We start from the raw sequence: 27,988 nt of genomic DNA on the forward strand, positions 1-27,988 counted from the left end.
AGCGGCGCTCACCCCCCCCCCCCCCCCCCGGGCCGGGGCAGTGGCGAGGCGGCGAGCTGGGGCTGAGACCGGGGCGGGGCGGGGTGGGGCGGGTGTTCTGGGGGCTCAGGAGGCGGAGTTGGAGGTGGAGGCGGAGGCGGTGGTGGTGCAGGGACCTCGCTCTGTGCTGCTCCCATCTGTGGAAGCAAGGCGCTAATTAACAGTTTACGAACGCATTACTACTAAAAATCTATTCTGATGGAGATGCACTAATTATTTTTCAGTATAAATGTGTGCTCCAGTTGGTGCCATTTATTTTATTGATTTTATTGATTCAATCAGGACATTTAGCCGAAAGTTAACATGTTGATAAAGCGAAAGCCAATAAACACGTCGCTGCCTCTGAAACCACTTCATCGCTTTATTGGCTATTAGAGATTCACACTCTTTTTCCAGTCGCCAGTTACACAACCCACGCCCCGCACGCCTCGACACAAGTGTTTGGAGGAAGCGTGGCTCTGACCTGTGGTGGCAGAGGTGTTGGCCGGGGTGGAGGCGGCAGCCTGGCTGCGGGCGTGGGCGGGGATGAGTATGGAAGCCAGGGCGGGGTTACTGGATAACTCTGAAAGATAGATGGGAGCCAAAGATCAGACTGCATGGCAGGCACCAGCGGCAGGAATATTGCCTGAAGTACATAATGAGGTAATAATACTTTACTATAATACTGATGTGTAAGTGCAATGACGCTACACTGGTGATCGTTTGAAAGGGGGCACTGTTGGATCTGCCCTCTGGAACCCTGCTTTGTGTTCTGGGTGACAGATACCCTGGGTGGTGAAATTGAAGAGCGACGGCTTCTCCCTCCCGTTGGGCAACTTGACGTTGGGGTCGCGCAGCTCGTCAAAAAAGGAGTGCGCGCAGGCCTCCAGCGGGGTGAAACGGGCCGTGGGCGTGTACTCCAGCAGGCGAGAGCACAGGGCGATGGCCTCGGGAGGGGTGCGCGGCCGGAACACCTGAGCGCCAGTCAGACACAGAGACAGATGGTAAGTGGGGGTAGCGTGCAGCCTCGTCGCCGCTGCCGCTGGAAGAGAGAAGAAACGGCATTAATTTCTGCACGCAGACATAAGCAGAACCTGAGACGTCTAAATTCACTGCAATATGATGAATGAATGAATGAATGAATGAATGAATGGCTTTGCTCAAAGAGAGCGAGCACAGCAGGGCGTTTAAGGGCCAACAGGATGACCTGTTGCTGCCTGCTGATTGGATGAATCTGTTATTCAGTGGAAGAGCTTGGCTCGGGCCAGCAGGACAGAACGTTCCTTTTCTGTTTCCAACCCATTTTAGGTTCACTATAACTTTAAGATGAGACAATGTGACAGTCAATTAAAGCCAGACTGACACGAAGCCGTTTGGCACCGGCTTGTAACCGAGATTAAATTCTACACAGTCAACGGCCCAAACAAAAGTATCGTTTTACGGTGCTTTTGTTGGACATATATCATTTACTTACTTCACTTTGACTTTTCTTAACGGTTAAGAAATGTTGTGCATCAGAGTATGTAAGGTTAACCAAGGGGTTACCCAACTGAGAAAAGTAGAAGATGATCTCAGAGCATCTTATTTATGCTCTAGCGAGCTAAGCATTTTGGGAATACCGTCGCTATGGCGACATTATCAAGGCTGCTCAAAGGAGAACATGCTTGAGAGGAATACGAAGCAGCCAGATTAGATAAATCAACATTTTTCAGATTATCTGATAGTAAACAAATACGGACGGTCACGTTACAGACAAAGAAGATTTCAAAAGACTTTGAAAACGAAACGGTCATCCGTTAATCTGAAAGCGTTTGACGACTTTATGAAAGTCTCTGCTGCACTTAGCTTAATGTCCTCGGATATTTACAAGACTTATCAAGCCAACGTCCGTCTCGGATAGCCAAACTGGACTTATTTATGGCGACAGGAGGTTTGAAGGCTTGGGGGTAATTCATTTTTGCACATCTGATGGTTTGTACTGTGTATTAATGTCTTAATATTTGGGACCAAATCAATAAGTATTGATATGTTGCATTTTCTTCTCCCTTATCGGTCATTCTTAGCTCAAAGCATGTAAAGTCTCATGCTGCTGTGACGTGATGTGAGGAGGTGGGAGCAACACTTTAACAACACAAGCATGGAGACAAGAGATAATGCAGGGTGGATCGTAGAAAAGTAAAAAGACTCTTGTACCTGTTGACTCACCTTAGTCCAAGGGTGTGCCTTGATCTGGGGAAACTTGAACTCAGAGTAGTTGGGGTTCATCTCGCGGATCTGCTCTCGGGTCGGGGTGCCGAGAACCTGGACAGCGCAAGATGAAAAGCACAGGACGCAAAACGCCATCTTGACTCATCTCCGGGGGGACACGGGACACCGCTGCATCACACATGAAGACTTTTACCCCTGGCAGGTCACTCCAGCCATTACCTTGATGATTTCCACCAACTGATCCACTCCACTGTCTCCTGGGAAGATTGGCTGTCCTAGCAGAAGCTCTGCCAGCACGCAGCCGGCTGACCACACGTCTGAAAATGGAAGGTGAACCACAAAGGGGGTCCGATAAAACCAACAGAGAGAGAGACGCCCTCGCAATCGTGCAGCGGCTTAAGGGTTAAACGTGACTGCAGCTGCGATCAGCTCACCGATGCTGGAGGTGTAGTCGGTCGCGCCGAAGATGAGCTCGGGGGCTCGATAGTAGCGAGAGCAGATGTAGGACACGTTGGGCTCCCCACGGACCAGCTGTTTAGCGCTGCACACACGCACACACGCACACACACACACACACACAGGCTCATCATCATCTCCAGCTAGCTGCGGCGGCACGCCGAGCCCGCAGTCAAAGACTTAAACGGAACCGAGCAAACATTTTCAGCCAACGCTTTAAAGGCATATTTAGATGCACCATGCAGACACCAGAGTGGTATTGATCTGTTCATCCGACACCACCTCCGAAATTGTGAAACTATTCCAGAGCACACAGATCACTGCCGTCACAACTCGCACCGACAAACTCACTCACCTGCCGAAGTCGCAGAGCTTGAGAACGGCCATCTCTGGGTCCAGCAGCAGATTCTGGGGCTTGATGTCCCGGTGACAGATCCCGAAGGAGTGGATGTAGGCCAGACTCCTGAACAGCTGGTACATGTACAGCTGCACGCGCACGCACGCACACACACACACACACACACACACACACAGGGCATAAATAAATAACAATAACATTTAAAACAGAATTTCATAGACATTCTTTTCTTTGTAAAGCTCCAGTAAATAAAATATCTCCTGACACGAGTTACATTTGTGTGAACAAACATTCCACATGTACAATCAAAATGTTTTTAATTATTGGAAAGATTTCAGATTTATATTTAAAGTAACGGAACAGAAATGTCCTGAAATCTTTCAGACGCTCTCCTGACATAAAGACGTAAACATAAAGCACACTGTACGGGAGTTTGAGTAAAAACGGCCTTTCATAGGGTTCGTTAATAAAGCTACCCTCAGCAACTGTGTTTGTGCGCGCACACACACACACCCACACACACACACACGCACACACACGCACACACACACACACGCACGCACGCACACACACACACGCACGCACGCACACACACGCACACACACACTTCCTACCTTGACGTACACCATGGACAGCGTCTGTTTGGCTCGGCTGTAGTGTCGGGCCACTCTGTAGACCGTCTCAGGAACGTAATCCAGAACCAAATTCAGATACACTTCATCCTTCTGTCGGAGCGAAGCGACAACGAAGACAACATTTAACCCTCGCACGACCTGGAAGTCCCCGTAATAAACAATGACGGTCGTTTGGGAGGTGTGAAAATCACGGCAGCTGTTTGCTCATGATTACGTTTTGTCATCGTTGGTCATTCTCGACCCGCATGGGGTCAAGCCGGCACCGGGGCAAAGCTACCAGCGGGACGGCAACGCGCAGGCCTATTACAAGGCAAACATTCCCAGCTCCCGAGCGGCGGCCAGTCGCCGCCCCTTCCCGAGGTGCGGCAGGCGGATGTAACTTAAGTTTTTCTCCCGAGTCCAACTCGGAATCCATCGTTTAGAACCCCCCCCACCCCCGACAGCAGGAAACGCATCGCCACGCATCATAATGGCCGATACTCAGCAGCAGCCGCAGACAGCGATATCATCGGCTTCTTCCCTGGCTGGACAAGGCCTTTGGCGAGCGGCGGGCGTGCGCACGTTCCGCTCTGGGGCACGCCGGAGCTCATGTCTGCGCTCGCTGCTCGCCTGTGTGCCCGTCGGCGGCCCGTCGGTGGTCCGTCGGTGGCCCGTCGGGTGTTATAACTTTATCCCCGCTACTCCTGATGCACTGCAGTCTCCTCAGACAGATTGCCCGTCGGCCTCCGGCAGCTCAAAGGCCTGCTTTGTGCGACCGCTCTCTCCCACTCCATCAGGGCGCCTACATACTGGGCGGGAGTACTGGGAGGCCGGCTCCCATGAACTGGTGCAGCCGTCGGCCACAATGAACAGCTTTCAGACGCCGGTAGCGTGGCGACAGCATTCCATCATTAGCATCGCCCAAACTCGTTCTGTGCCTGTGCACCCCCTTCCTTCCTCCCACTGATAACATTCGTGACGACTACAGCCCCTCCTGTTGCCGCCACTTAAGCTATATTTAGCCTAGCAACAGCAATGACTCACTTCCTGCCTCACTATAAAGCCACTTCCTTGGCTCCACACAGCCAAATCGTTCGGCCTCTGATTTGCTGGGCTTGCACCTGAACAACTGGCTGAGCTCTCGACCAATCCCTGGGCTACGCCGTGCACGAGGAGGGGCTTGATGGGATCTGCGCCGCGCGTAAAAGACGGCATGCACGCCACTTTCTACGAGTGTGGCTTATAATAGAACTTGCATTTGGCGCTTCCTGGTACGGCGACTTTGTGAAGCTCATTTAATCATACTTGGCATATTGCACGAGTCGGGACTCGACGTAATGCATCCATATGATCCGAGACATGCACAGCAGTGGATGTTTGTAATAACTGCAGAGCGAGGGGACAGGGGACGCCGCCCGATGTCTTTGGTTCATCACAGACTCTGCAGCGCCACCACCAGACCTTCTTACTGGAACGTCTGTGTATACAAGAGTGTCTCTGTGTTTATGCTGAGATACCGGCCACTGCAGAGCGGCACTGGTGCGGAGAGGGGCAGGTAAAACTGCTACTGGGTCCCTGATAAAAATAAGCTGTTGGCCAGCCCACTGCTCTTTCTCTCGCTCTCTGCGGCCCGAATGTATCCAGAAATGTTCAAGTGACCGTTACACAAAGTCCAACAAGCAGACTATACATGGAAACCGCAGTACTTTCACCTACAAACCAACCAGCACGGAATTAATGGAGGTACTTTGGTAACGTGCATTTATTTAGAAGCGCACCATTTAAGCAGAGTCGATGATTCAGACCAGGTTTGAGGTTTTTAGAGACTCCATTTGTATTCTGGATTTAGTGCTTCGGCTTCAGTTACAGCAGAATTTAATTTATCATTCAATATACAGAATATTAATCGTTGCAAATTATCAAATGAAGTTGTATTTGCACAAATCACCACTCCAAGTCAGTCAGGAGATAATCAAGCAGCCAACGCAAACAGGCCCTCGGAGGCCCTCTGATAGGGTGAGAGTCGAGGAACTTTGTGTTTCAACTTACTGGTTTATGTCGCGGTGAGACAGAATGTTTAATTTACACCAACGGTGCGTTTTCCCCGAGATCTTATTTTGAAAAGGTAGCAGTCAAGCTGCTCTTTGCCTTCCTGCCTGCGCCGCCTGAACCCGCGGCCGTCTGTTTGAACAGTATTATACAAGCGGCCAAAGGGTACAAGCAAAAGCAGTGTGCGTCGAGACACAACGCCACACGACAGCAGTTACATAAGAATACCTGTCGACACGTCGATGGCTCCTCCCCACAGGAAACGCCCCCAAACGCCCGACCTGACCTCTCGCCTCTATCTAGCCATCAACCTGTCTGCAGCCCTCTGCTGCCCCCCCCCCCACCCCGTCTACGCTCAGCCAGCCGCCATAATTAGCCTTGGGTGAGAGAATGTGACCGGCGAGGAGGAAGGAGGCCATTAATACATGAAAGGCAACACATGAAGGGGGATTTAGGAGGTGTGAAGGTAAGAGCGGGGACAGAAACACAACAAATAAATAAACGAGTGAACAACGTGGGCTCGTTTTTGTCATCGCTGTGCCAGAGTACCAAGAATTAGCCGCGATTCTCAGAGGCCAGCAAGCACATGACACGAGGCGGCGACAGGGTGGAGTTTACAGCGAGGGGGGGGGCGGGGCTAGTCTATTATTAACCTGAGTCACTGCCCTGCCCCCCCCCTCGCTGTAGTCTCCAGACACCCAGGCTACGCGCTCAGAGAAGAACCTCCCCGTCACACGTTCTGTACGTACTAATGAATTAAGGAAGAGATTCACGCTAATCTTTACAAACAGAGGAGACATTTTGAATCGCTCCTCCTGCCCACACATGGACATTTCCAGGGCAATGAACCCGAGATGACCAGCAGGTCAGCACCTGGTATACAGGACAGCACCGGCCCTCACTATAAAGAGCAAGCGTCCGGCCCTTTGGATGTAAAGGCATCCTGTCATAGAGTCTCCAACCTATTAGAAATCCACACAATGCAGTCAGTCAGCTAACAGCTAAGACATGACAACATGCTAATTCTAGTTTTAGTCATCATCTTAAAGTCTGCCCATTTCTCATCCAGCTAAAAGTGTCAATTAAAGCGTCAGAAGAATCAATTACTGTTGTTGTTAAATGTTTTTATGAAGAAATTAAAAACACAATTCAACGTGACAAAGTGCAGACAGGCCGGCGTCGGGCCGAGCCGCTGACCTTGTCTCCGCTGGAGTAGAAGAAGTAGCGCAGGCGGACGATGTTGCAGTGATCCAACTTCCTCATGATCTGCAGCTCCCGGTTCTGAAACACAAAGAGGCAAAAGATAGAACACCAGTCCTGCGTTGCGGCTCGCGTTAATTAATTAAACAATCAGAAATGTATTATTTCACAGAACGCCGGCGCCGATAGATGGCACGCCGTCCGTTACCATGCACGGATTAAAGTAGGGATAAAAGACATCTGGGAAACTAAAAGAGTTCACAGAACAAACCTTCAGCCAAAACACTAAATGTGGTAAAGCAGGATTCGTCTGCGGTGTGAACAGAACCGGCGTCACGGCGCGTCAACGCAGAAACTGGTTCGCCATTAGCTATGCAATACTGAGCAGCAATTCATGGAGCAACCGCTAGGGCTGATACTCTCTGCCCTTCTTTATCGCAGCGCCGCGTGTTTGTTGACTTCATCTGAAACGCTCGTATAAAGTTCACACAGGAAGTTAGCGGAGAATCCAGAAGAAGAGGATCGATCGTAAGACAAAGAAAAACATAAAAGGTCTGAGGACACGTCACCATTCGTATCGAGCTGCCGAGGCGACAAATGAGACCTGCTGCTATGTGGGTCAGTCCGACTAAAGCCGATGGCCACATTACGGAGGATAAATAATCCCCTCGCAATCATTTTTAACGCAACAGAGCGAGGCGTACATCAACGAAACAAGACCCCATCCTCCCTGCAGCAGATAGTAGCTCCACAGCTACCGGTAATTCACTGACAAGCTAATGCTAAACGGTCGCCCCCCCCCCCACCCTTCCTGCAACTGCAAGCGCACACGTCATGGCGTGCGGGTCACGGATCGGCCATCGAACCATCATGCGCCGCAGGCAACGCCCTCGCTCTCTTGCAGGGGCTCAGTGGGAGTGTCTGAGGGCGTGTCTCTTTGTGCGTTTGTGTGTGTGTGTGTGTGTGTGGAAGATGGGCCATGTGGAGGAGGAGCAGACGGGCTGTTCAATACATGCCCTGCCCCGGTTATGCTGCAGTCCTTCCTGCTGACCTGTCATCTGCGAGTGTGTCGATAGCCAGACCAGCAGAGACGGAGGGATGGAGCGAGCGAGCGAGAGAGAGCGAGAGAGAGCCTGCAAGAAGTCTTAAATCTGCCGTGTCTCTCGTCATAAGAAGTCTTTGCCCAACTCGTCCACCAAAGTCTGTGAAGCGTGTTTTTGTGCTGGAGCCGTGACTGGGTTCTGTTCATGGTGCTCAACCCGAGGCCTTCTGGCGTGCCAGTCGCGAGACCCAAGCCTGGTCTCAGACCTCTTTTGTCAGGAGGAGGAATAATCCGGTGGACACATGTATTTACTTCGCCATCGGAATGTCTCCAGACTCGCTGCTCGGTCGGGACCAGCGACAAACGCCACATCTGGCTTTTGAGTTGTCTTTTTGCGGTTGTGGACCGGATAGAAACGGAACTACTTTGGGTTCGTGGGGACAACAAAACTGGCTAAAGTGAAATCTGGCGCTGTGGGAGGATGGAGCCTTTTTATTCCTTTTTGTTAGCGTTCGTCGACAGGCGTTGCTCTGCATGCAGAACTGTCCAACCCACAGCAACAAAGTCCTTTCCTTAAATTCCTGACTTCACTCATATCATAGACATTGAGAAGACAAGATGTCAGTTTATCTCTGCAGCCCTATAGTGTCCACTAAAATGATCATACTCATTGAAGCTTTTAATAGCTTTAGGGCCAAACTATAACAAAGAAAGCCACAATTTGAACTAAAGAGATTTGATTAGCAGATAAATTATTAAGCCGGTTTCATGCTCTCACTCCGGGCCTGCTCATTGGAAAATGGATCCTTGCATTAAAACCAATGAGGAGATATACGATCCCTCTGATGGGAGTGGGGTAGGATTTATCCCATAATGCACCAGGGGTAGATTGTAAGTTCATCAAGGTTACCTCATGCATTTGTCAGCTACAAATCTAACACTATTCACATGGTAACCTTTTTGACTTGCGCGTGTCTGAGACGGTGACAAAGCCTTCACACGTTGGACCAGAAGGGTTCTGCCGATGGAGAATCACTTCCCAGACAAAGGCCCAGTCAGACAGAAGAAGAACAGAAGTGTGGAGAAAAGGCACAGAGGAGAATGAAAAACGAGAAAACGGAACGCAGGTGTTTCGACGCGTTTGCCTGTGGCAGCGGAAACGCTTTCTGGGTCTGCTTGGGGGGTCATGTGCAGCGTATTAGCACTAATGTGCTGCACTTTTCAGAAGGAGCCGTTCACGAGGAAGGACCGGCCAGGCCAAGTGAAAAACGGTGGGACAAAAAAAAAAAGGCTGAGAAGTTGGTGAAGAGTCTCAGATCACAGACATCGTTGCATCTGTGATCGTTAGCTGACCGCTGTTTAAAACGCAGCACCTGCTGGCATGCTGCGCTAGCCGCAAGCTAACCGCAGGATAGCAGGAAAGAGCAGGACTTCATCACGATCAAGCAGAAGGACCGAACACTTGCAGATGTGATTTCTGGCAGCTGGCCATCATAGGGCTCGTCTGGTTTTGTACAGTAGCATGATTTCACCTACTGAAGATTTGGGCTGAACCTCCAAAAGGTTAAACCAGAGCCGCAAAGCTGCTCAACTATTCAGCCGGACCAGTTGGATCGGTAAAACCATCCGATGGTCCCTGAAGGGAAACGCGGCAGGCTCAACTTCAACCCTAACAGTCGACATCGCCAAAATATCAAGCTGATTGTTAAATTGTATTACCCAGTACAAATACTATAACAATGTACAAACACTATAACAATGTGCAGCCATTACCATCAAGCCTAAAGCCTTCATGAGAATCCTAACAGCCGTCCTGCCAGCCTGGTGGCCTGAAGTCTTTCATCCGTGAGCCGCCAACCCCCCCCCCCCCCCCCCCCCCCAAACAAACCACAAGTCAAATCTATTCAAAACACAAAGGGAGGATACCAGCAGAACTTTGCTTGGAAGGAAATGGCTTTCCTAAGGACGCGACTAAACTAAACTTAACCGAGTATCAGTGAGTCCGTTTGTGGTGGAAAGGATCTCGCTAAGGCCACACAAACCTCCCGCCAGGAGCAGGAAGGATCTCTGCCTTCGTTTTCTCTCGCTTCGCAGCTTCACTGATCTCAACGTTCTTGTGAAAGATCACTTCATCCAGTTAATCAGCGTGCCGGCGTATTATCCTCCAACTCCCGCGACTCCTCTTTTTGTTTCTTGTACTTTGTGAACTGATCTAAAAAGGTACTTGCGTGTGCATTTTACCTTAAACCGTTTGTCTTGCAGGACTTTCTTGATGGCAACCAGCTCTCCCGAGTCGCAGAGCTTTGCCTGGTAGACGACGCCGAACGAGCCGTTGCCGATGACCCTGGTGTCCATGTAGCTTACTTCCTGTGGCCGATCGGGACCTTGGCCTGGAGTGGCCACAACTGTTGTAACCTTGCTGCCATCTTTATCCCCTAAAGCGAGACAAAGAGAAGTACGAAAGAGGACACTAAGAACAAACAACAACAGTCATGTAAGGCAAGGTGGTCGACCGTCGGCAGGGCAACCAGCTCTTTTTTTCTCCGCATCGTTCATCGACTGTTGTCAGCAAGTTTTTGGCCAATTACGCACGTCGTCTCTGCAAAGCCTGCAGGCAAATAGTTGTACAGCTGAATGAACAGAAATGGAAGCGAGGACAGCAAGCTAACAATTGAATGCAAGGAAGCCCATCATTAGAATGCAAAAGCGGTTTTACAGTGACATCAGGAAACGAGCAACTAAAGACCAACCAGAACGGTCTACGTGGTGAACACGAGTCATGTATAACTGGTAGGCGAGCTCCGCTTATCATGCCAACAGCTCGCATATCAGCAGTCCAAGGTCTTCCTCCGTGTGTTCAAGGGCAACCTTTCGGTCCAGACATGGGCAATAAGAGGTGATGCAACAGTGAGCTCTCGGGACAGATCTGTGATCAGCTGACCAATAAAATACCCGTCACTGAAGAGTCAGACAATGATAAGACTATGTGTGATGCTGCAGGACCGGCCTGGGTCTGCTAGCATGCCTCTCTCAGGTCAGTGAACAGGTGTCCTCGTCCTACTGCCTCGTCCTCCGTAAGCATCAAGAGGCCAATCAAGCAGATTGCACTTGAAATTGAATTTTTTTTTTTTTTTTTGAGTGAACTTTTGGACACGTGTGCCCAGCATGGCCTTCACATACTTATCTAATCTAGTAAAGCCAAAATACTCAGCTACAACAGAAGAGAGGGATGCTGCCATTTTTTATCCAGAAGCATCAATAGTCAATTCAGGTCACCAGGCGAGTCCAGGCCACGGCTGGATGTGGCTAGCATGTGCACAAAGAGGCCAAATAAGCCATCATTATTAATACATTTGCCTCCATGTCATACTTGCATTAGAAGGTTCTGCAGAAGAGAACCATTTATTGCAGTGAAGCGCTCTCCCTTTATCCATCAAAGACTTTCCCCACATTACCGTGACAACAGCCGGCTGCTTTCAACATTCTCTCAGGCTAGTCAATGAGAAAATATCCAGTTGAAGTGAAAACACGTATTCACTGCCAGACGAGAAACCCTCGCCTGATCATTCATGAATCACCATGACTGAAAGTCACAAACGGTCCTCGTGCTCGCTTTCTGAAACTGGGCAAACACGGCCATATGCTTATATCAAATGGTTTTAGATATCACAAAGGCGTGCCGCCTAAAACGTCATGTCAAGCTCCATCAAAGAACGCCAACCCCCCCCAAAGGACTGTCCAGAGATCAACCGTCTCGTCCAACATCATGGATTGCAGTCAGAAACCCAGAGTGACTCTGATGGCTGGAGTTTTCTCCCAGTCGCGTCCTTTTCGTTCGGAATCAAGGTTGGAATATTTCACTTTGTTCTCATCGTCACTTGTTAAATGAGCGAGGAAGACAGAGAGGAGAGGGGGGGGGAGAAAGAGCTGCACCTTTGAAATGCTAAGCAGGCCTCTCGTTGTTCTTGGCCAGCTGCCTCACCCAAAAAAAATACAACCAAAGAGCGCCCATGTGGGTGTGTCAATGTGTGTGTGTCCCTGTTCGCCTGTATAGGAGGGGTTAGTGCCTCCTCAGGATCATCCATAGTGGCTACAGCTGCTGGGGATAATCAGCCAATGTATTCACACACACACGCGTGTGAATACGTGTGTGTGTCTAATTTGGTCTGAAGCACAATTAATTGGTTCATTGACAAGTCCATTGGATAAAAAACATTTCCAAAAATATGTTCTGACATCTTTGACGAGTTTATCGTTCAAGTTTGTAACATCAGTTGTTTTTTTTACATTTTAGATGCCAAGCAATTATTAATTTACTGACAAAATCTATATTCAGATTAACTGAAAACGTTACGTACAAACTTCCTTTACAGAAAACCAGGAGGTCTCACAATATTTGAAATTAAATTTCAAGACAACATTTGCAGGATTGTGACTTCCCGTGCTTCCGTGTGCATTTGGACAACACCAACAGTGGGTGATAGTATCTCGACAAAAACCTCCTGCAGCACAGCCTTCGAACGCCAACAGGGTAGAAGACAATCAGTGCGATGTCACTCAGAACCGGAACCTCGTTCACAAAACCATGTTCTCAGATTTATATTTAAACTTGGTCTTCCTATTGCGATATGAAATTTAAAAAAAAATGAAATTAAATGACAGCGATCGCTACGCAGCTTCCATTTCTATGAATCCAGCAGAAACGACGGCTCGATCAAGAATAGCTATGGACCGAGACAAGAAGTCAAGATCCGAGCGATGGCATCGAGAACCGAAGCCAGGCGGCAGCTTTTATCCAGCCGGATAACCGGCAGGCTGACAAACCGAACCAGGACGTAGCTCGGGAGTGTGCGTCATCACTGCAGCGGACGAGGTGGGGCAAGAAACACGGAACATCGTCAATCTTTATTGACAATGTCTATCACACTATTGATAAAGCTTACGCGAAGTTCACCACAGGAAAGGTGATTCATCCCAAACTCACGGCAGCAAACTTTAACGCGACCATTTCCCCGTCCAGGCGAGGTTTACCGGCGCGATGCGGCTACGTGGCTTCCTACGCTTCAGAACAAAACCCACTGCAGCTCCGTTTTCTGCTTGGTTTGCACAAATGTTACTCAACATTTAACACCAGAAAGGGATTGGTTTAATAATTTGAGTTTTCTGATTATTGCTTTCACTTTAAGCCCTTATGACTCAAAGTCTGAACTCCGATCGACATTACAAGAAAGCGAGTCATCGTTGACCCAATTTGACATCGAATCCACCGCGTCAAGAATCCAACAAACCGCCCATGTCCTATTTGATCAGATATTATTACATCAAGGGGATACCCCGTCCGGTTTACTTTACAGGTTTGCTTTGAGACCTCTAGTAAAAACGATTTGGGCTGCGATCATTCAAAATGATGAAGATTCGCTCTGCAGACAAGATTTGACCAGATTTTCTCGTTCATGATTATCTAATTAAAACGCTTGATATAAACCAGTTTATAACTTGCAACCCTCACAGACACAAATTAAACAGCTGAGCAGAGGCCGACACCTTTAGCACGTTCAACCCAACCATGTTAAAAATACACTGCAGATATCGTTGTGTTTGTGCACTACCCGATTATTACAATCTGGACTAGCGCGTTCCTCGATGGGCTGAAAGAAATCATTTAACTGGGTGGCAGAAGTTCCAGGCCATCATGATATATAATAATAATAATAATATATTGACTTTAGAGATGAGTCTTTTGGTAAAAGCAGTAGTTTCAGGCGGAGAAGTCCCAGCCAGAACGCCATCGTAAAACTCAACTACAGAGACGTTTTTATGGTCATCCTCATATCTGGTGCCAATTTAGTAGCAAACCGATACCTAAAGAATATTAAAGGGGAAGTATTACATCTGGCGTGGATATTTTGCCACGTTTCTTGCCATTGCAAGGCATCATAAATTGCATGCCGGGTCTGCCTCCAGCTCCACGGCCCAGAGTGGTTCAGCATCAGGCCTCACGCCACCAACACACATCATGCCCACATCACCAGACTGGGGTGGGGGGGGGGGGGGGGGGGGGGTCCCCTCACACCCCCAATTATGCACAACCGAAAGAGAAAAGTGGACGTAGCTGGAAGTCTCCTGGGCAGGAGGCAATAACGATCTGTACAGGAAGACTTGAATACCTGAGCAGGTGGTCTGAAATCGATCACATGACGATTACGAGCGGTAACCGGCTGCAGGGGGCGACGCGACGGGAAGTAGCACCGATCTACGGCAGACTCCCGTCTGAAGGGAACTCGAGACCCGGCTAGTGTGCTCGGGTCCGGCTGCCAGCGGGCCCCTTCGGGAGGAGGACGCTCAGGAGACGGGACGCTCAGGAGAAGGGAGGGGGACCCTCAGGAGACGGGACCCTCAAGAGAAGGGAGAGGGACGCTCAGGAGACGGGACGCTCAGGAGAAGGGACCCTCAGGAGACGGGACCCTCAAGAGACGGGACGCTCAGGAGACGGGACGCTCAGGAGAAGGGAGAGGGACCCTCAGGAGACGGGACCCTCAGGAGACGGGACCCTCAAGAGACGGGACCATCAAGAGACGGGACCATCAAGAGACGGGACGCTCAGGAGACGGGACCCTCAAGAGACGGGACGCTCAGGAGACGGGACGCTCAGGAGACGGGACGCTCAAGAGACGGGACGCTCAGGAGACGGGACGCTTCGGAGACGGGGGCCGTCTCGTCGTCCGATTCTGACAGCCTGTAAACCAGGGGCCCAGTCCTCCCCCCCCCCCCCCCCCCCATCTGCACCGGCCCTGCCTGGCGCGGCCTCCCGTGCTCCACACGTACCACCCGACACGTTTATATGACAGGGCTAGGCTAGGCTAGCGGGAGCTAACATCACGCTGTGTACCGGTGATGAGGGGGGGGGGGGGCAGGTTAGTACTTACGGCTGACTTTCAGGCTGCCGAACGCAGAGGGCTGCGGCACCGGCTTGCAGCTCTCCGCGAAGGAGGTGGTCCTGGGCCGACCGGACATGATCCGATCCCGGCGAGGCTCTCTCGATAAGCGGGACTGTGACTCGCTGAACGGCTGGGCTGATCGATCAGCCGGACCTTCTCATCCAAAAAGGGATGGCCGGATACGATATTGTTGGGAAGCCAAGCGAAAAGCGATCCTTCACCCCCCCCCTGACTTCGTACAGTCTTGTGAGCCCCTCTTTCCCCAACAATAGTCGCTCGCAGCCTCGTTAATTCATTATAGTCCAGGTTCTCTTCAGCGGGCCTTTGAAGACGCGTCTAGGGCTAAAACACTCATGAATCTGGCCTCTCCCCGTGGGCCCCCCCTCCCCTGATTAAAATCAATTGCGATTTATTTTCACGCAGATGAAGAAGGTAAAAGCTCGGACGTTCAGAGCGTCGAACCAGAACGGGGCGAAGAATAAACGGGGCGGCTCCTCTTCATATCCCGATGTGGAGGCTCAACGATCCGGCTGCCATGGCGGCTCCCTCGCTATACCCTAACCTTCAGACCCGAAAGCAAGCAGTCTTCTTCGGCGAACTCAGCGGTTACGGGGTGACTCTGAATCCACGCTCTTCGCCGTGAAACGTCGGCGTCGTTACCGAAGGCCCGGGGCGGCGGACTCTTGCGTACGGCGTGCGACGGGACTGAACGTCTTCTTTTATTCCTTCCCCATAGGTTTCGAGCTCGCTGTCTTTGTCGCTCCGGACGTCATCTACGCTAATGGCGTAAAGGGTTACGGGGATTGCTCCGTTATCGTGGAGGGATGTTCACGCAGTTGGCGTAGATTGCGAAGGGGAATAAGAAAAGTGAACGCGCAAACGGCAAATCTGGGTGACTTTTTTTTAGCCAATCAGAGAGGGTAACCTTCAGAAATGGGCGGTAACCGTTTTTCATTGCCCAATAACAATGTCGCTCTTGAAGCACCACATGGAAAAATTATCATGGCACCGCCCACTGGACTTCAGAAGCGCCGCCCCCCCATGCCGCGACAGGAATAAATGGGCGGGTCCACTCTCATGATTGATGTTTTTATCAGCCAATGGAAATCCAAACTGAAATATGATTTATCTTATTCACCATATTTGATGTCCCTGTCTGTTTTTATTTTTAATTCACAGAGCATTGCTTTGTTATGTAACAAAACTGAACCTGCCTTAACTTTGCATTATATTATCTAAGGGCCATTTTGGATGGTAAATAAATGGTGATACAATTCAAGTTAAAGGATTTATTATCTCTTCCTAGATTACAGTTTCACCTGGGCCAGGTCTATTTAGCTATTACATTATCAACATTAAAGATTTGATTTACAATTTACAATCCCGTTATGAAGGATTATCTGGGAATTTGGCATCATTTCTGCTTTTCCAGTGGCATAAAACCACTTGAGGAGAATCAAATCATTTCAGAAATAATTTCCCAATATTATTAATTTACTGTTTAATTCAAGTAAGCATTCTCAGTCATGAAGAGAATGCACATATTCAAGATACTTTATTATCATTATGCGAACATAATAAAATCGTGTGAAGGCCCACGGCTTAAGGCACTCATCGGAACACAACGGGGAAAAAAAAAAAGGTTTTACAATTTTACCTAAGCAAAGAAAGAAAGAGTTTCCTGCTGCACATTGATGCTGGCAGTCTGTCTTTTGTGTGGTTTATTTAAACTCTGTTATGCTCGACATCAAAGGGAACTTCTCCCAGGCTGCCATCCAGAATGGAGCACAGAAGCATCTCAAAAGCAGGCAGCAGAGTATAAGTAATGTGACACGCAGTTTTTCCCTTCATATAGAAGCACCTCCCCCGGCAAACACACTTTTTCCTATTAGCAGAAGAAAGGAAGCATGTATATGTGGTCGGAGGGAGAGCGAGGCCAATGCAAAATTATGATATTATTTAGGGGAAATACGCTGCATTTAGGATTTGCAGTAAAATATTTCACTTGAATCAACTCCCTCCAATACAGTCATCCTGGTTCAAGTCACATGGAGGACACAAGTATTTTAATTTAGTACATTTTTAAAGATGTTGCTTATCAAATTAAGGAAACTGAAGGCCTTTTTAATTTTTACTTCACAAGTCAAAGTTGATGACGAGCCAGTCAATGCACGCGCACACACACACACACACACACACACACACACACACAGACACACACACACTTTGATAGAGAAGCTCTTAGGATAGCTGTGTCCTTTGTACATTAAATACTCCAATAAATGCACGCATCCCATATTATTTTTAAGGAATGTTATACAAATTAAATCAGTTTAAAAAAAAGAGAGGGAGACTGAGAGTATACTGCAAAACATCCCAAAATAAATAACAAAATAAATACAGTGTTTGTACAAAAACCTTCCGGCTTTCCTGTAAAAGTCATTGATTTTGATTTCTATGCTTTTGCTCTAAAAGTCGGCCATTTTCAGAATATCACATGAATCCTACCTGAACGCAGACGTACGGCGATCGTGCTCTAAGTATGTCAAAAACAACAACAACAACAAGAGGCCAAATAGTTTCATAAGCCAAAGATCCACTTTAACCACATTTCATGAGGAATATAAAATACATTCTTATATTAAAATAACCTTCCATGATAGATGCACATTAACTTCATGTGTGTTAGACCTCAATTTTAATTTTAGACAACACTTAGCACACTAACACAAGTGGTAGAAATGGATGAACCCGTAAAGTGCAGTCAGCCTTTGGTCATACGAATGTGGGCTTGATATCTTCGTTGAACACCACGGGGTGTGGGGAGCGATACAGGCCTGTGAAGCCTTCGCACTCGCTGTCGGAGGAGTCTGAGGAGCTGTCTGAGGACAACAGAGTGCCCCGCTGCAGGCAGGACTCACAGTAGGGTCGATGGTAGTAACAGTAGTCCGTCGAGCTGCTCGAGTCGGAGTCCCAGGACCCACAGGAGTCTCTGATGTGTCTACGGTGCTGCTCAAGCTCACTTCCTGCTTCCACATCAGGTGACTGATTGTGTTCTGCACAAGGGAAGGCAGAACATCTGTGGGACCTTGGAACACACCTATGACATCTCGCTATCATTTCATCTGCCTCCGCATCCACCTCCTCCATCTCAAGGTCGTTGCTGCGAACGCCATTCGGTCGTCTGCCCAGATTACGGTGCTCACACGTGTTCCTCTTCATCCGACAAGCAGCAGGCTCTGGATCAGTGTAGAAGCGAGCCAAAGCCCTTCTGGAGGAGTGAAACGGCGGACGGCGTTTCCTCATCGCATAAGGGGAGATGCTGGGGTAGCGGAAGAAGACCGGTGGATTGAGGGAGGGAGGTGAAAATGCAGAGGCTTCAGGACGCTTTAGCGGAGATGGTGTTCTAGACGTCTGGTTGGGAGATCGGAGAGAGCGTTCCATGACTGCGTCCACACTCAGCTCCTGGAGGATTTCCTGCAGCTGCTCGCTGCTGACAAAACCAGCCAGTCGGGCGCTTGATCCCAAAAGGGACGATGGCCCTCTCTGGTAGGTGAAGGTTTCTGCTTGAGTGGGGCTTAAAGCTCTGTGAGGTTGTAGAGAAGTGACAAAATGAACTGTCTCTTCTGCTGTTCTCAGACAGCCAGTGGGCTGGGGGGGCGAAGGCCGTGTGAGATCCTCCCCGGCTCTGGACTCGGGTATGTCTTTCCTTCTAGCAGTGACACTCCTCTGAATTTCACCCATATGAACATCAGCAGGGAGCGCAGAAGCAGCAGCGTGGCTTGAGGAGTCTGGAGCAGAGGGAGGCTCAGAGAATGGCGCAACAGCAGCGGTCACCGTGAGAACAGGGGAGGGGTGTGTTGGTGACCGTTGTGATTTGGTGTCTGTTGGAGGTAGAGGTGAAGAACAGGGGCCTTCGTGCAGCAGCTCTGTGGCCTGAGTGGAGGAGGAGTTGAGGTTTGTATTGGAGGAGTCCATGTCCCGCTCCTTGGCGGTCCTGCTGGCGGACATGAGTCGCAGGAGTTTCTCCTTGGCGTTGCTCACCTGCTCCTGCAGACTGTCGATCACAGCAATTTTCTGAAATTGCCGTGGCAAACGAAAGATGAAATATTATGAGAACCACGATACACATGAAGTGTTTCATGGAAAGATTGTTTGTGCATTAGTCACCTATTGTCTGGGGGGGTTGTGTGTTACATCTGACCAAAAATATCATACCGATGATACGGCATCATAGGTAAGCTAATATATATCACGATAAGCACAATAATGTACAGACTAAAAGAAAACGCAACACCTCGTTGAGGAGTTTCTTCATGGAGCTGTTCTCCCCCAGCAGGTAGTAGATCTCATCCTGGCTGTACACCGACGGCTGGCTCCTACTGGGACTGCTGAAGTACTTGGCCATCTGATTCAGGCTGTTCTGATCCTCTTCAAACTGACGCCACTGGGTCAGCTGCAGGTGCGAGTGTGTAAAACGTGATTTAAGATTTATTTATTTTTATCTGTCGCCCAATATTCGTCATCAGGCCCTTTTGACCAGGTGTGTTTCAGCAGATTGCTCACTGTTTGAATACTCCCCCCCCCCCCCACTGGAGATGCATGCCTTTATCGCAACGCAACCCACCTCCAGACTGAGAGTCGTAAACCTGTTTGCAACAGCTGACATGCTTCTGACTCATAAACACCTTCGACGTGAGTCACAATCCACTGATAGGCATCGCAAACTGACACGGTGAAAAGAGGAAGTGGGTTCGCCACGATCATTAAAATGAATTTACTGCCAAAAAAAAGTAAAGACGGTCACACAGGCATTGCTGTCACATGTCTCACAATCAACAGATCCCGTTTCTCCAACTGTCTGCTCCAAATCCTGGTTTCTAGATGTTTCTAGACCCCCCCCCCCCAATACACACACACACACACACACACATAGAGGTTTCTGCCTTTAAAAGTTTACACATCAGAGTCTTTCAAAAGAACACATTTTCTTTAAAGTTTGGTCCTGGCATTTCTTTTCTTTTTTTTGGTCTTGTATCTTGCCTATGTATTTTTGAGCTGGCTTATTCTACCTGAGGCACAAACAGCATGCAGTTGGTGGCCAGAGTGCAGGTGAAAATGGCACCGGCCACTGTGCTGTAGAGCAGATTGGGCCACGTCTGGAGGAAGATGGACACGGGGGCCGCCACAGCTGAAGAGATGCCGACCAGCGTGACGACTGTTAAGATGGTGGGAGACTGGTTGACTGGAGGGAGGCTGACGTCGCTGGTCAGGCCAGCTAGGTAAGTCCCATAGAGAAGAAGGCAGCCCTGTAGAACACAGAAAGGCAATCTTTTGATAAAATGCCCCGTTCTGCTCTGTTTCTCTGGAACGTACTGGACATGTCCTTCAGCTTTTAACCATTTATCACGAAACATATCAAAACGAAACATATCAACCAACATTTTATTGGTTAATATGTCCAATGCTTCCACATGATGAACCACGCCTTTAAAGGGTGCTGCTTTTATAGCCAACTAGGATGTTATGTTATGTTCAATTCAGTTGATTCGTTAAAACCATTGAAAAGGTTTCCAATGTTACGATAGTATAAAACGTAGAATATTTACCTTCTGAAGAGCAATGACGATGATCCACAGATCAGAGTACAGAGAGGAGCAGGTGTCCAGCTCAGACAAGGAGAAGGAGACGTCCCTCTTCAGCACCTGGGCCAGGAAGGTAAGACAATAACGCATCGCTACTACTGCATTGTATTGTAAGAATAACAGTAGTTGATATCCCACCAACATGTGTCTAATTCATTACGTTATGGCTTTGTGATTTTTGCAGTCACAAAATCAGGCTTTACACAAGTGCGACGCATCGCTGTTATAATCTGTAATAGTTATTTCATCAAAACAGAACCTTTACTTGCTTTTCAGGCGCAACAATTAAAAGGATTCTACCTTGACAACAGCGGCGACCGATCGTGAACACCTGAAGGGGTCTGTGAAGTGCCAGACAGTGAGGACCAGCATGTCCACCAGGATCAACAGAGCCACCAGACCCATGAGCTGGACGTCTCGAATGATCTGAGGCGCAGGCGCCAAACACATCAGTGGCAGTTACACAATTAGCTGAGGCCCTTGTGCAGCATCAGTGTTACACTAGCAAGATAGCAATAAGAGAATGCTCCAATCATACCACTCTCTTGTCAGGCATCCGCTGGGTGAACACTCTGTACAGCCGCCACGTCTTCCCCAAGATGGGTCCAAACACCAGCGTACTTCCTATGCAAAGAGTCCACAACCGAGCCTGTGGGGGACGCATCGACCTGTCAGGCGTGTTCAGCAGGCCGAGCAACGCTCTAGCGACGCCGTGGCTCTTACTTGCAGCACGGCGGGAGACGCCCCACCCTGTGAGTGCGTGCGTTCATCGAGGGCAAACAGGAAGCCGCTGCTGTAGGTGAGGACACTTCCAAATAGAGTCAGAACATTCAGGTTGGGACTGGACATCTTCACTATCCTGATGATACAACACGTGCAAATATAAATGATTCATTCCATTTTTATATCTTCTTTGGTTATATGTGTGTGTGTGGGGGGGGGGGGGGGGGTCTTTGTGGTCTACCTGTTGTTTCTGAAGCGCAGGGTGAAGATGAGGAAACCAAAAGTCAGTAAAATACCGCAGGAGAGGAGCGTCCACACGACAGCATTTAAGACTGGGGAGTGAGGTCGGCGTGGAAGCTCCCCCACCACCTGAACACACACACACACACACACACCCCTTTAAGTCAAGGCTAAGATAGCACCAATACCGCTAATTCATTATCATTATTGATTGATTTCAGACATTCTAATCTCAGGTTTGTCAGTGATAGATGTAAAAAAAACAAAAGCATCATAAAGACATGATTCAGACGTTCAAGCGACTTTTATTAAGTCAAAGCCAGCAACAAACAGCATGTGAAATTAAAACGTTGCATTTGAAAGCATTCAGAAATGTAAACGTTCTCCATATTAGACAGTAACAGGCAAGATGATCAGAGGAGCCAAGTTGAGGCCACAATGGTTACGCCGGGGGTTGAAGTAGGGGAAAAGACGTTCGTTGAACGTGCATCCAGTGAATGAGTAGATATGAGCAGCGGTGCCCACGCTGTAAAAAGAAACCTGCCCCCAGTCCACGTCCACGTACACCCCAACTATCTGTGGCTCCTCTACAGGCACCACACAAACGGGAGTGCTGCTGAGGGCCCAGAGGCTCCGGTTCTTTCTCATGCCCAGGGCCCAGTAGCCGTTTTCAGGGTTCACTGTATTTCCTCCTTTCCTGTTTACGGACTCGAGCCCAACTCCAATATCCCACTCTGTCTTCCCTCTCACCTGCACCTCAAAGTAGAACCTGCCCGAACAGAAACCCTCCTTCCCCAGAACACTGAGCCCGGGGTAGAACCTCTGTGGGTTGTCCGGTAGGCTCTGTGCCAGGTCGCCGTGGAAGACCTGCTTCTTGTCTTCAGACAGCACCAGTTTTGGATGAGCTGTGTCAGAATCCAGAGTCACATCTGCAGCATACTGCCGAGCCCTCTGGAGTTCTGTCTTCGATAATGTCCTTGTCTCGGCTGTCGCTCTCACCTCGATCTTCCATGCTGTCTCCCTGACTGCGCTCCTCACCTCGCCCACATGGGCGGTGCCCACTGCGCGGGCATCAAACCAGTCCCTGGTGGCTGGGAGTCTGGAGCGAGTTGGGAAGCTCCGGAGAAGGTAGAAGTCGTCGTCGGTTTGTGAGAGGCGCTCCAGCTCTGCGTGGCTCTGCCTCAGGTCCTCGATCTCCTGCTGCAGCTCCACGATGAAGCCGCCGGCCTTGCTCTCAACTTGCTTCTGCTTCACCCCAATCGCCTCCGCCGCCTCAGCGTGGCCCCTCTGGACCAACAGCAGCAGTTTGTTAAAGACTTTCAAACTCTCCTCGGCCTCCTTTTCCATGTTTTCTTTGCTGAGCTCAACAATTTGATTGATTTCATGGATTTTCTGCAGTCGGCTAGTGATCGATTCTTCGGCCTCTGCGGTTAACCGTCCAATCTGGGCTCTCCTAACTCTGCTCTCATCCCCAATGGGTACAGTGTCATGAGCTTTGTGGCCTTTCTTGGTGCAGATCTGGCAAACACATGTCTCATCAGTGTGACAGAAGCGGTCCAGGGGTTTATCATGCTTCTTACACACTCTGCTTAGCATGTCCACCGTGGGGTCGATCAGGTGGCGCTTCTTAAATGTGTCTTGAACATGGTGAGGGTCCAGGTGGGTCTTGCAGAAGGATGCCAAACACCCCAAGCAAGATTTAAGACCCTTGCCTCTTTTTGCAACGTTTAAATCACGCGACACAACTCCTTCCTTTCCACCGTAACGGTCGACAGTCCGGACCGCATCCTCATCTGCCTTCTCCAACGCCTTCTTGAACTGAGACGTCACCTCAGATATGAGGATGTTAACTCTCAACTCTGGAAGCCTGTTGAACATCTGCTTGCACACGGGGCAACGCGACAGGTGAGCGCTCCGCCAGTATCCTTCTATGCAGTCCCTGCAGAAGTTGTGTCCACATGGAGTCGAGACAGGCTGAGTGAGTAGATCCAGACAGATGGGGCACTGGAGCTGCTCCTCAGACAGCACGCAGCCAACGGCAGCCATATCTGGGAATACATCCAGACAGACAAGCAGGTGGGATTTACGGAATAACTCTTGGCTCCAGGCCTCGTAGTCTTTTGAAACAGTTGTGACTGGGGAGCTATTTATGGCCACAAATAGGGACAAATGCATATTTCATTTTAGTCTCAAGTCAGCTGAGGTCAAAAGAAATGAATGACAATTTGGAATTAAGATAGAACAAAATATAACATTAAAATGCAATCTTGTCACAAACGCATTACAACAACATTAGATACTGCGCCGCACAGATTGGTTCCCCTTTAGGGAATATTATAGCTTCACTATTATACTGATGTGCACATAAATGAATATATAACAACTCACCTTGCTTCCATGTGGCGTAACACAGAGAGGAACGGAGTGTGTGTGTTCTCTGACGCAGTGTCACTACTTCAGATTGAATTTGGACATTAGACCTTCTCCTGTCCGTCTCGGGTTTCTGGGTCCCGCTCCCCCCCTTCTCTTAAAGGCATCGGTGACTGATGCGATGCTAAACATAGCTTCCCTAGTCCATCAGCGTTACTGTCGAGAATGATATGTTCTGTTTTACAGTGTTTGTGGTCATGTAATAAAATACCATAACATTTGAACCCAATAGTTAAGTTTAGCAACTACTGTCAACAAAAACTGCAATGGATAACTTTAAATATTATACTGCATTTAAAAGAAAAATCTGGGATCATGACTGAATGGTTTAAGTCAACTACTATAAAAAATAATCGTTAAAATGATATATTTAAACTTTTAGGGGCCAGAAATGCCTCGTTGGTGAGCCATACTGGATACACACACATTTTATATATGTGTAGGCACACAAATGTCCTTGTGTGTGTGTGTGTGTGTGGGGTGCTTGTGATTACCGTGCTTAGACCACATAGTTTCTGCAGGATGTCGAGGCCTTCCCTCCTGTCGATGCCAGACTGGATGGAGCACAGCGAGGGGTCGCACCAGGAGCTGCAGTTCAGGTCAGCCTCCATGTCTGCCCAATTTCACAGACGCCTTCTGAGGAACAGACAATATGATGTGGAGAGATATCCAAATGAAACATGCTACTAAATGTGTTGCACCCCTTTCATTGTACCGAACATGTTTGCATGTTACATTTAGTTTTGGGTCTAACTCAGGCTGTAATTCACTGAATAGTTGTAAGTTGTGTGGCCACCACCGTGTGGCGCTCTGTCCTCCGAGAGGAACAGCAACGGTCATATCGTCGGCCCCAGAAATATTTGGACAGTGACACGATTTTCACAATTTGAGTTCTGCATGCCACAACATTGGACTTGAAATTAACCCCCGTGAGATGCAATTTAAGTGCAGAGTTTCAGGTTTCATTCAAGAAATCCTATGAAATGTTTCGGATTTTCAACCATTTTTATACAAAATCTGCCCATTTCAGGGCCTCGGCCATAATTGCATCAACATTACCCTCAATAAAATGGTAAACGTTAAATGGACTGCACTTTCAGAGCGCGTATAAACCCACCGTACCGGTACAGGTTGATCTTAGTCTCATCCATCCAAAGAATGCTGTTCCAGAACCGGGTTGGCTTCTTTCCCTTTTTTTTTGTGTAAACTTGCCTTTCTGTTTTTGGCGCTGCTCAATGGTTTGCACATGACGGTGAACTCTCTGTATTTGCTCTCATGAAGTCTTCTCTTTATGACAGACTTCCCTTCTTGCTGGGATGTTCACGTGGGTGGATGCCGAGAAGGGTCTTTCTCTCGAGACTTTTTACCTGCTTAACTGATAATGGATTAAGGAGGGAGCCCGTGCAGCCTAATAAATAGCTTTTGATTCAATTGTCGAATACTTTTTGTCCTTGAAAAAGAGGCGGCTTCGTATTAAAGAGCTGTAATTCCTATATTTTTTCGCCAAATTTGAATGTGAATACCCTAAAAATGAAACACTTTATTAATTTATATAATATATAGCCATAGCTTGAATATACTCTGGCAAACAACTAAAAAAAACTAAACTTGTGTTGGTGTCCAAATATATATGGAGCTAATTGTATGTTTCCACTGCAGACATCAAAGTTAGACAGATAAATTACTTTTTTTAAAGGCAAAAATGATGATAATGGTAAATGTTAAGCTCCCAAAATCAAACTGAGCAGCTAGGACTTTGCGAACTGTGTTTCTACTGATCCTAAAATTCCTAACCCAACATCACCGGGTAACCCAGGCAACACAGGGTCACACTGTGGTGTGACACACATCTGGGTACACGGTGAAATGCAGACCTAAAGAAAAAGAAGCCGCGCTATACAGAGGGCACATCGACTGTGTGTCACTCTTACCATTGGTCTCTTTATGGTTCTTTACCTGCGCTGCACTGACATGCTCGATATTTAACGGCATCACCTGAGCGTGAGCCGCGTGAGTCTGACAGCTGTGACCGCTGCAGTGATTCAACAGGTTCTCCAGACGATCACACGCTGTCGATCGTCAGAGAACGTATGTCTGTGTATGACTAACACACAATCAGAGGACTCAATGAGAACAAAAGAGTGAGAAATGTGTCGGGGAAACGCATCTGGTTTAGAATTGAATGCCATTTTGGGACTTTTTTGAAGATTTCTCTGGGTGAAAATTATTACATTTCCAGAAATGACTAGTATGAACAGAACAATGAGGCCCACTGGGCAGCATATCTGGGAAATGTCTGGAGTTCCTGTCCGTGTCCTTTCGTCACTTTCCAAGTTTAGATCACGGTTCTCCTGCTTCCTGCAGGAAAAGCCGGCAGAGAAGCATTTCCTCCAGTTTTCAAAAAAAAAACGCCACCCCGCAGAGGTCAACAAAGGTGGGCCAGTGGGGAGGGTCGAGGCATAAGCAGGAGAACTGGCCCTATTCCCAGGCTGTTTCGACAGTTCAGAATAGTCATGAGGAGTGTCTTTAGAAGTCCTGACTGTGAAACCACAAATAATACCTGAGGTTACATGAATGTAGGGCGGGCCTGAGTTCCATCTCTTAGTCCTCCAAGCGCATGTTTTGAATCGTCGTTTTTGGTTGATTTATAATAAATATACATTTTCAAACCATTTCTAAGAGGCCACAAAACCTTTACACGAAGCCGAACGTGTCCATTGTACTGTCGGTCGCTGTTTGTCTTTAAAGCAGCACCGCTCCAGCTCAGGGGCCAATATTGAAACATTCCTCCTCAGAAAGTAATCCGCTTATAGCCACGTTTATTCTTTAGGCTGCGTTAGAACGCAAATACCCAGACCCGGAGGACACGATGCGTTTTATGTCCTGCATCAAACACAAACTCTCATTATATCGTTGTCTTAATGTTCTGAGGCATTTTGCTGAACTTAGGTGGCATCACGCGCGTAAAAACGTGTCCGCGTGCGCGTAAATTGAAAGACAGTGAAGAAACCAATTAATCACCGGACCGTCGGGAAAAACAGAGCAAGGCAGTGCATAAAACAAAAGCGTAAAAGGACAAACCTCGGTCTCCGAAGGACACCGTCGTCGCGTCCCGCTCCAGGCGCCATGGCGCAAGACTCCGAAACGTTGCGGCGCTGAAGCTGGAAGTTAAAAGAACGGACAGCGCGTTATTTATCATCGCTGCAAAGGTGCCATGTCTGGAGAGCCGCGGCGAATCCCAGACTTCTGTCCGTCAAACTGTCATCCCGTTCAGGAAAGGTTCGCACCGGGAGCCAGAGGTGCGCGTCAGGAGGAGGCGTGTTCATGCGCTCTCGCTCCCCCCTCCCCAGATGCGCATGATGCTGCATGTTGCCGGAGACCCGGGGGACTGGGTGGCAAACGGGACCGACCCCACAGAACAAATAAATAGAGAGAATAACGGCGCTGGTTTTAATGGAAAGAGAAACACATATATCTATTTGTTCTTTTTTTTTTTACAAAAGCACGAAGCACGACGCTCGGAAAACTAGATTGGTGGTTGCTTTCTTTGCGGAACATAAATGTGCGCAGTAGAAAGACTTGCGCGTTTGTTGCGCCAGCCGCAAGAAGCGCAAACGTGTTATTAAGACGTCACAAAGATTTATAACGCGCACGGTCATTCCTGCTGAGGGAGCGTCGCTAATACTGACACATGTTATTGTGGAGCAAAAAAGCACAAAGGAAGAGAAGAGCAGCACCTCAGTGTGCACGTGGGCGCGCGCGCACACACACACACACACACACACACAGAGTGTTCTTTCTTGTGGTTGCACAGTGTTATGTTTTAAATGTTTGAGAGATTCTCTCTGGAGTGAAATCTAAAATTATTTTATTATTATTTTATTTATTTTTAAATAAGAGGCTTCAATGATAGACGTTCATCTGCGTCTTCAGATCATGTATCATCCGGTTAGCAGCAATGAAGGGGCTGAAGCGCTGCTGCTGTCTCTGAGACTGGAGGTCACAGCTCAGGTTTCACTGAAGATCAGATGCAAGGCGGACGGGACCGATGCTCACGTTACTGGGAG

The 27,988-nt window shown here is 48.6% G+C and overlaps 3 protein-coding genes across 3 annotated transcripts; all 3 read right to left on the reverse strand.

Moving 5' to 3' along the window:
* Positions 1-58: 58 nt before the first annotated feature.
* LOC137914837 (glycogen synthase kinase-3 beta) lies at positions 59-14,979 on the reverse strand. Its single transcript, XM_068758331.1, has 11 exons — positions 14,872-14,979; positions 10,187-10,380; positions 6,901-6,984; positions 3,655-3,765; positions 3,038-3,168; positions 2,661-2,767; positions 2,446-2,543; positions 2,224-2,319; positions 806-992; positions 503-601; positions 59-176 (listed from the first exon to the last, which is right to left on the reverse strand). Exons 1-11 carry the CDS (start codon positions 14,957-14,959, stop codon positions 106-108), a joined length of 1,266 nt encoding a protein of 421 aa, XP_068614432.1. The 5' UTR covers positions 14,960-14,979; the 3' UTR covers positions 59-105.
* A 1,743-nt stretch (positions 14,980-16,722) lies between these two features.
* Positions 16,723-27,033, reverse strand: LOC137914834 (probable G-protein coupled receptor 156). Its single transcript, XM_068758329.1, has 10 exons — positions 27,003-27,033; positions 24,416-24,557; positions 21,493-21,620; positions 21,252-21,387; positions 21,067-21,177; positions 20,829-20,954; positions 20,493-20,588; positions 19,956-20,192; positions 19,181-19,339; positions 16,723-18,960 (listed from the first exon to the last, which is right to left on the reverse strand). Exons 2-10 carry the CDS (start codon positions 24,530-24,532, stop codon positions 17,659-17,661), a joined length of 2,412 nt encoding a protein of 803 aa, XP_068614430.1. The 5' UTR covers positions 24,533-24,557; positions 27,003-27,033; the 3' UTR covers positions 16,723-17,658.
* LOC137914835 (E3 ubiquitin-protein ligase TRIM39-like) lies at positions 21,783-23,925 on the reverse strand. Its single transcript, XM_068758330.1, has 2 exons — positions 23,880-23,925; positions 21,783-23,539 (listed from the first exon to the last, which is right to left on the reverse strand). Exon 2 carries the CDS (start codon positions 23,535-23,537, stop codon positions 21,882-21,884), a length of 1,656 nt encoding a protein of 551 aa, XP_068614431.1. The 5' UTR covers positions 23,538-23,539; positions 23,880-23,925; the 3' UTR covers positions 21,783-21,881.
* Positions 27,034-27,988: the final 955 nt, after the last annotated feature.

This window comes from Brachionichthys hirsutus, unplaced genomic scaffold (genome assembly GCF_040956055.1).
Source record: "Brachionichthys hirsutus isolate HB-005 unplaced genomic scaffold, CSIRO-AGI_Bhir_v1 contig_919, whole genome shotgun sequence".
Taxonomy (NCBI): domain Eukaryota; kingdom Metazoa; phylum Chordata; class Actinopteri; order Lophiiformes; family Brachionichthyidae; genus Brachionichthys; species Brachionichthys hirsutus.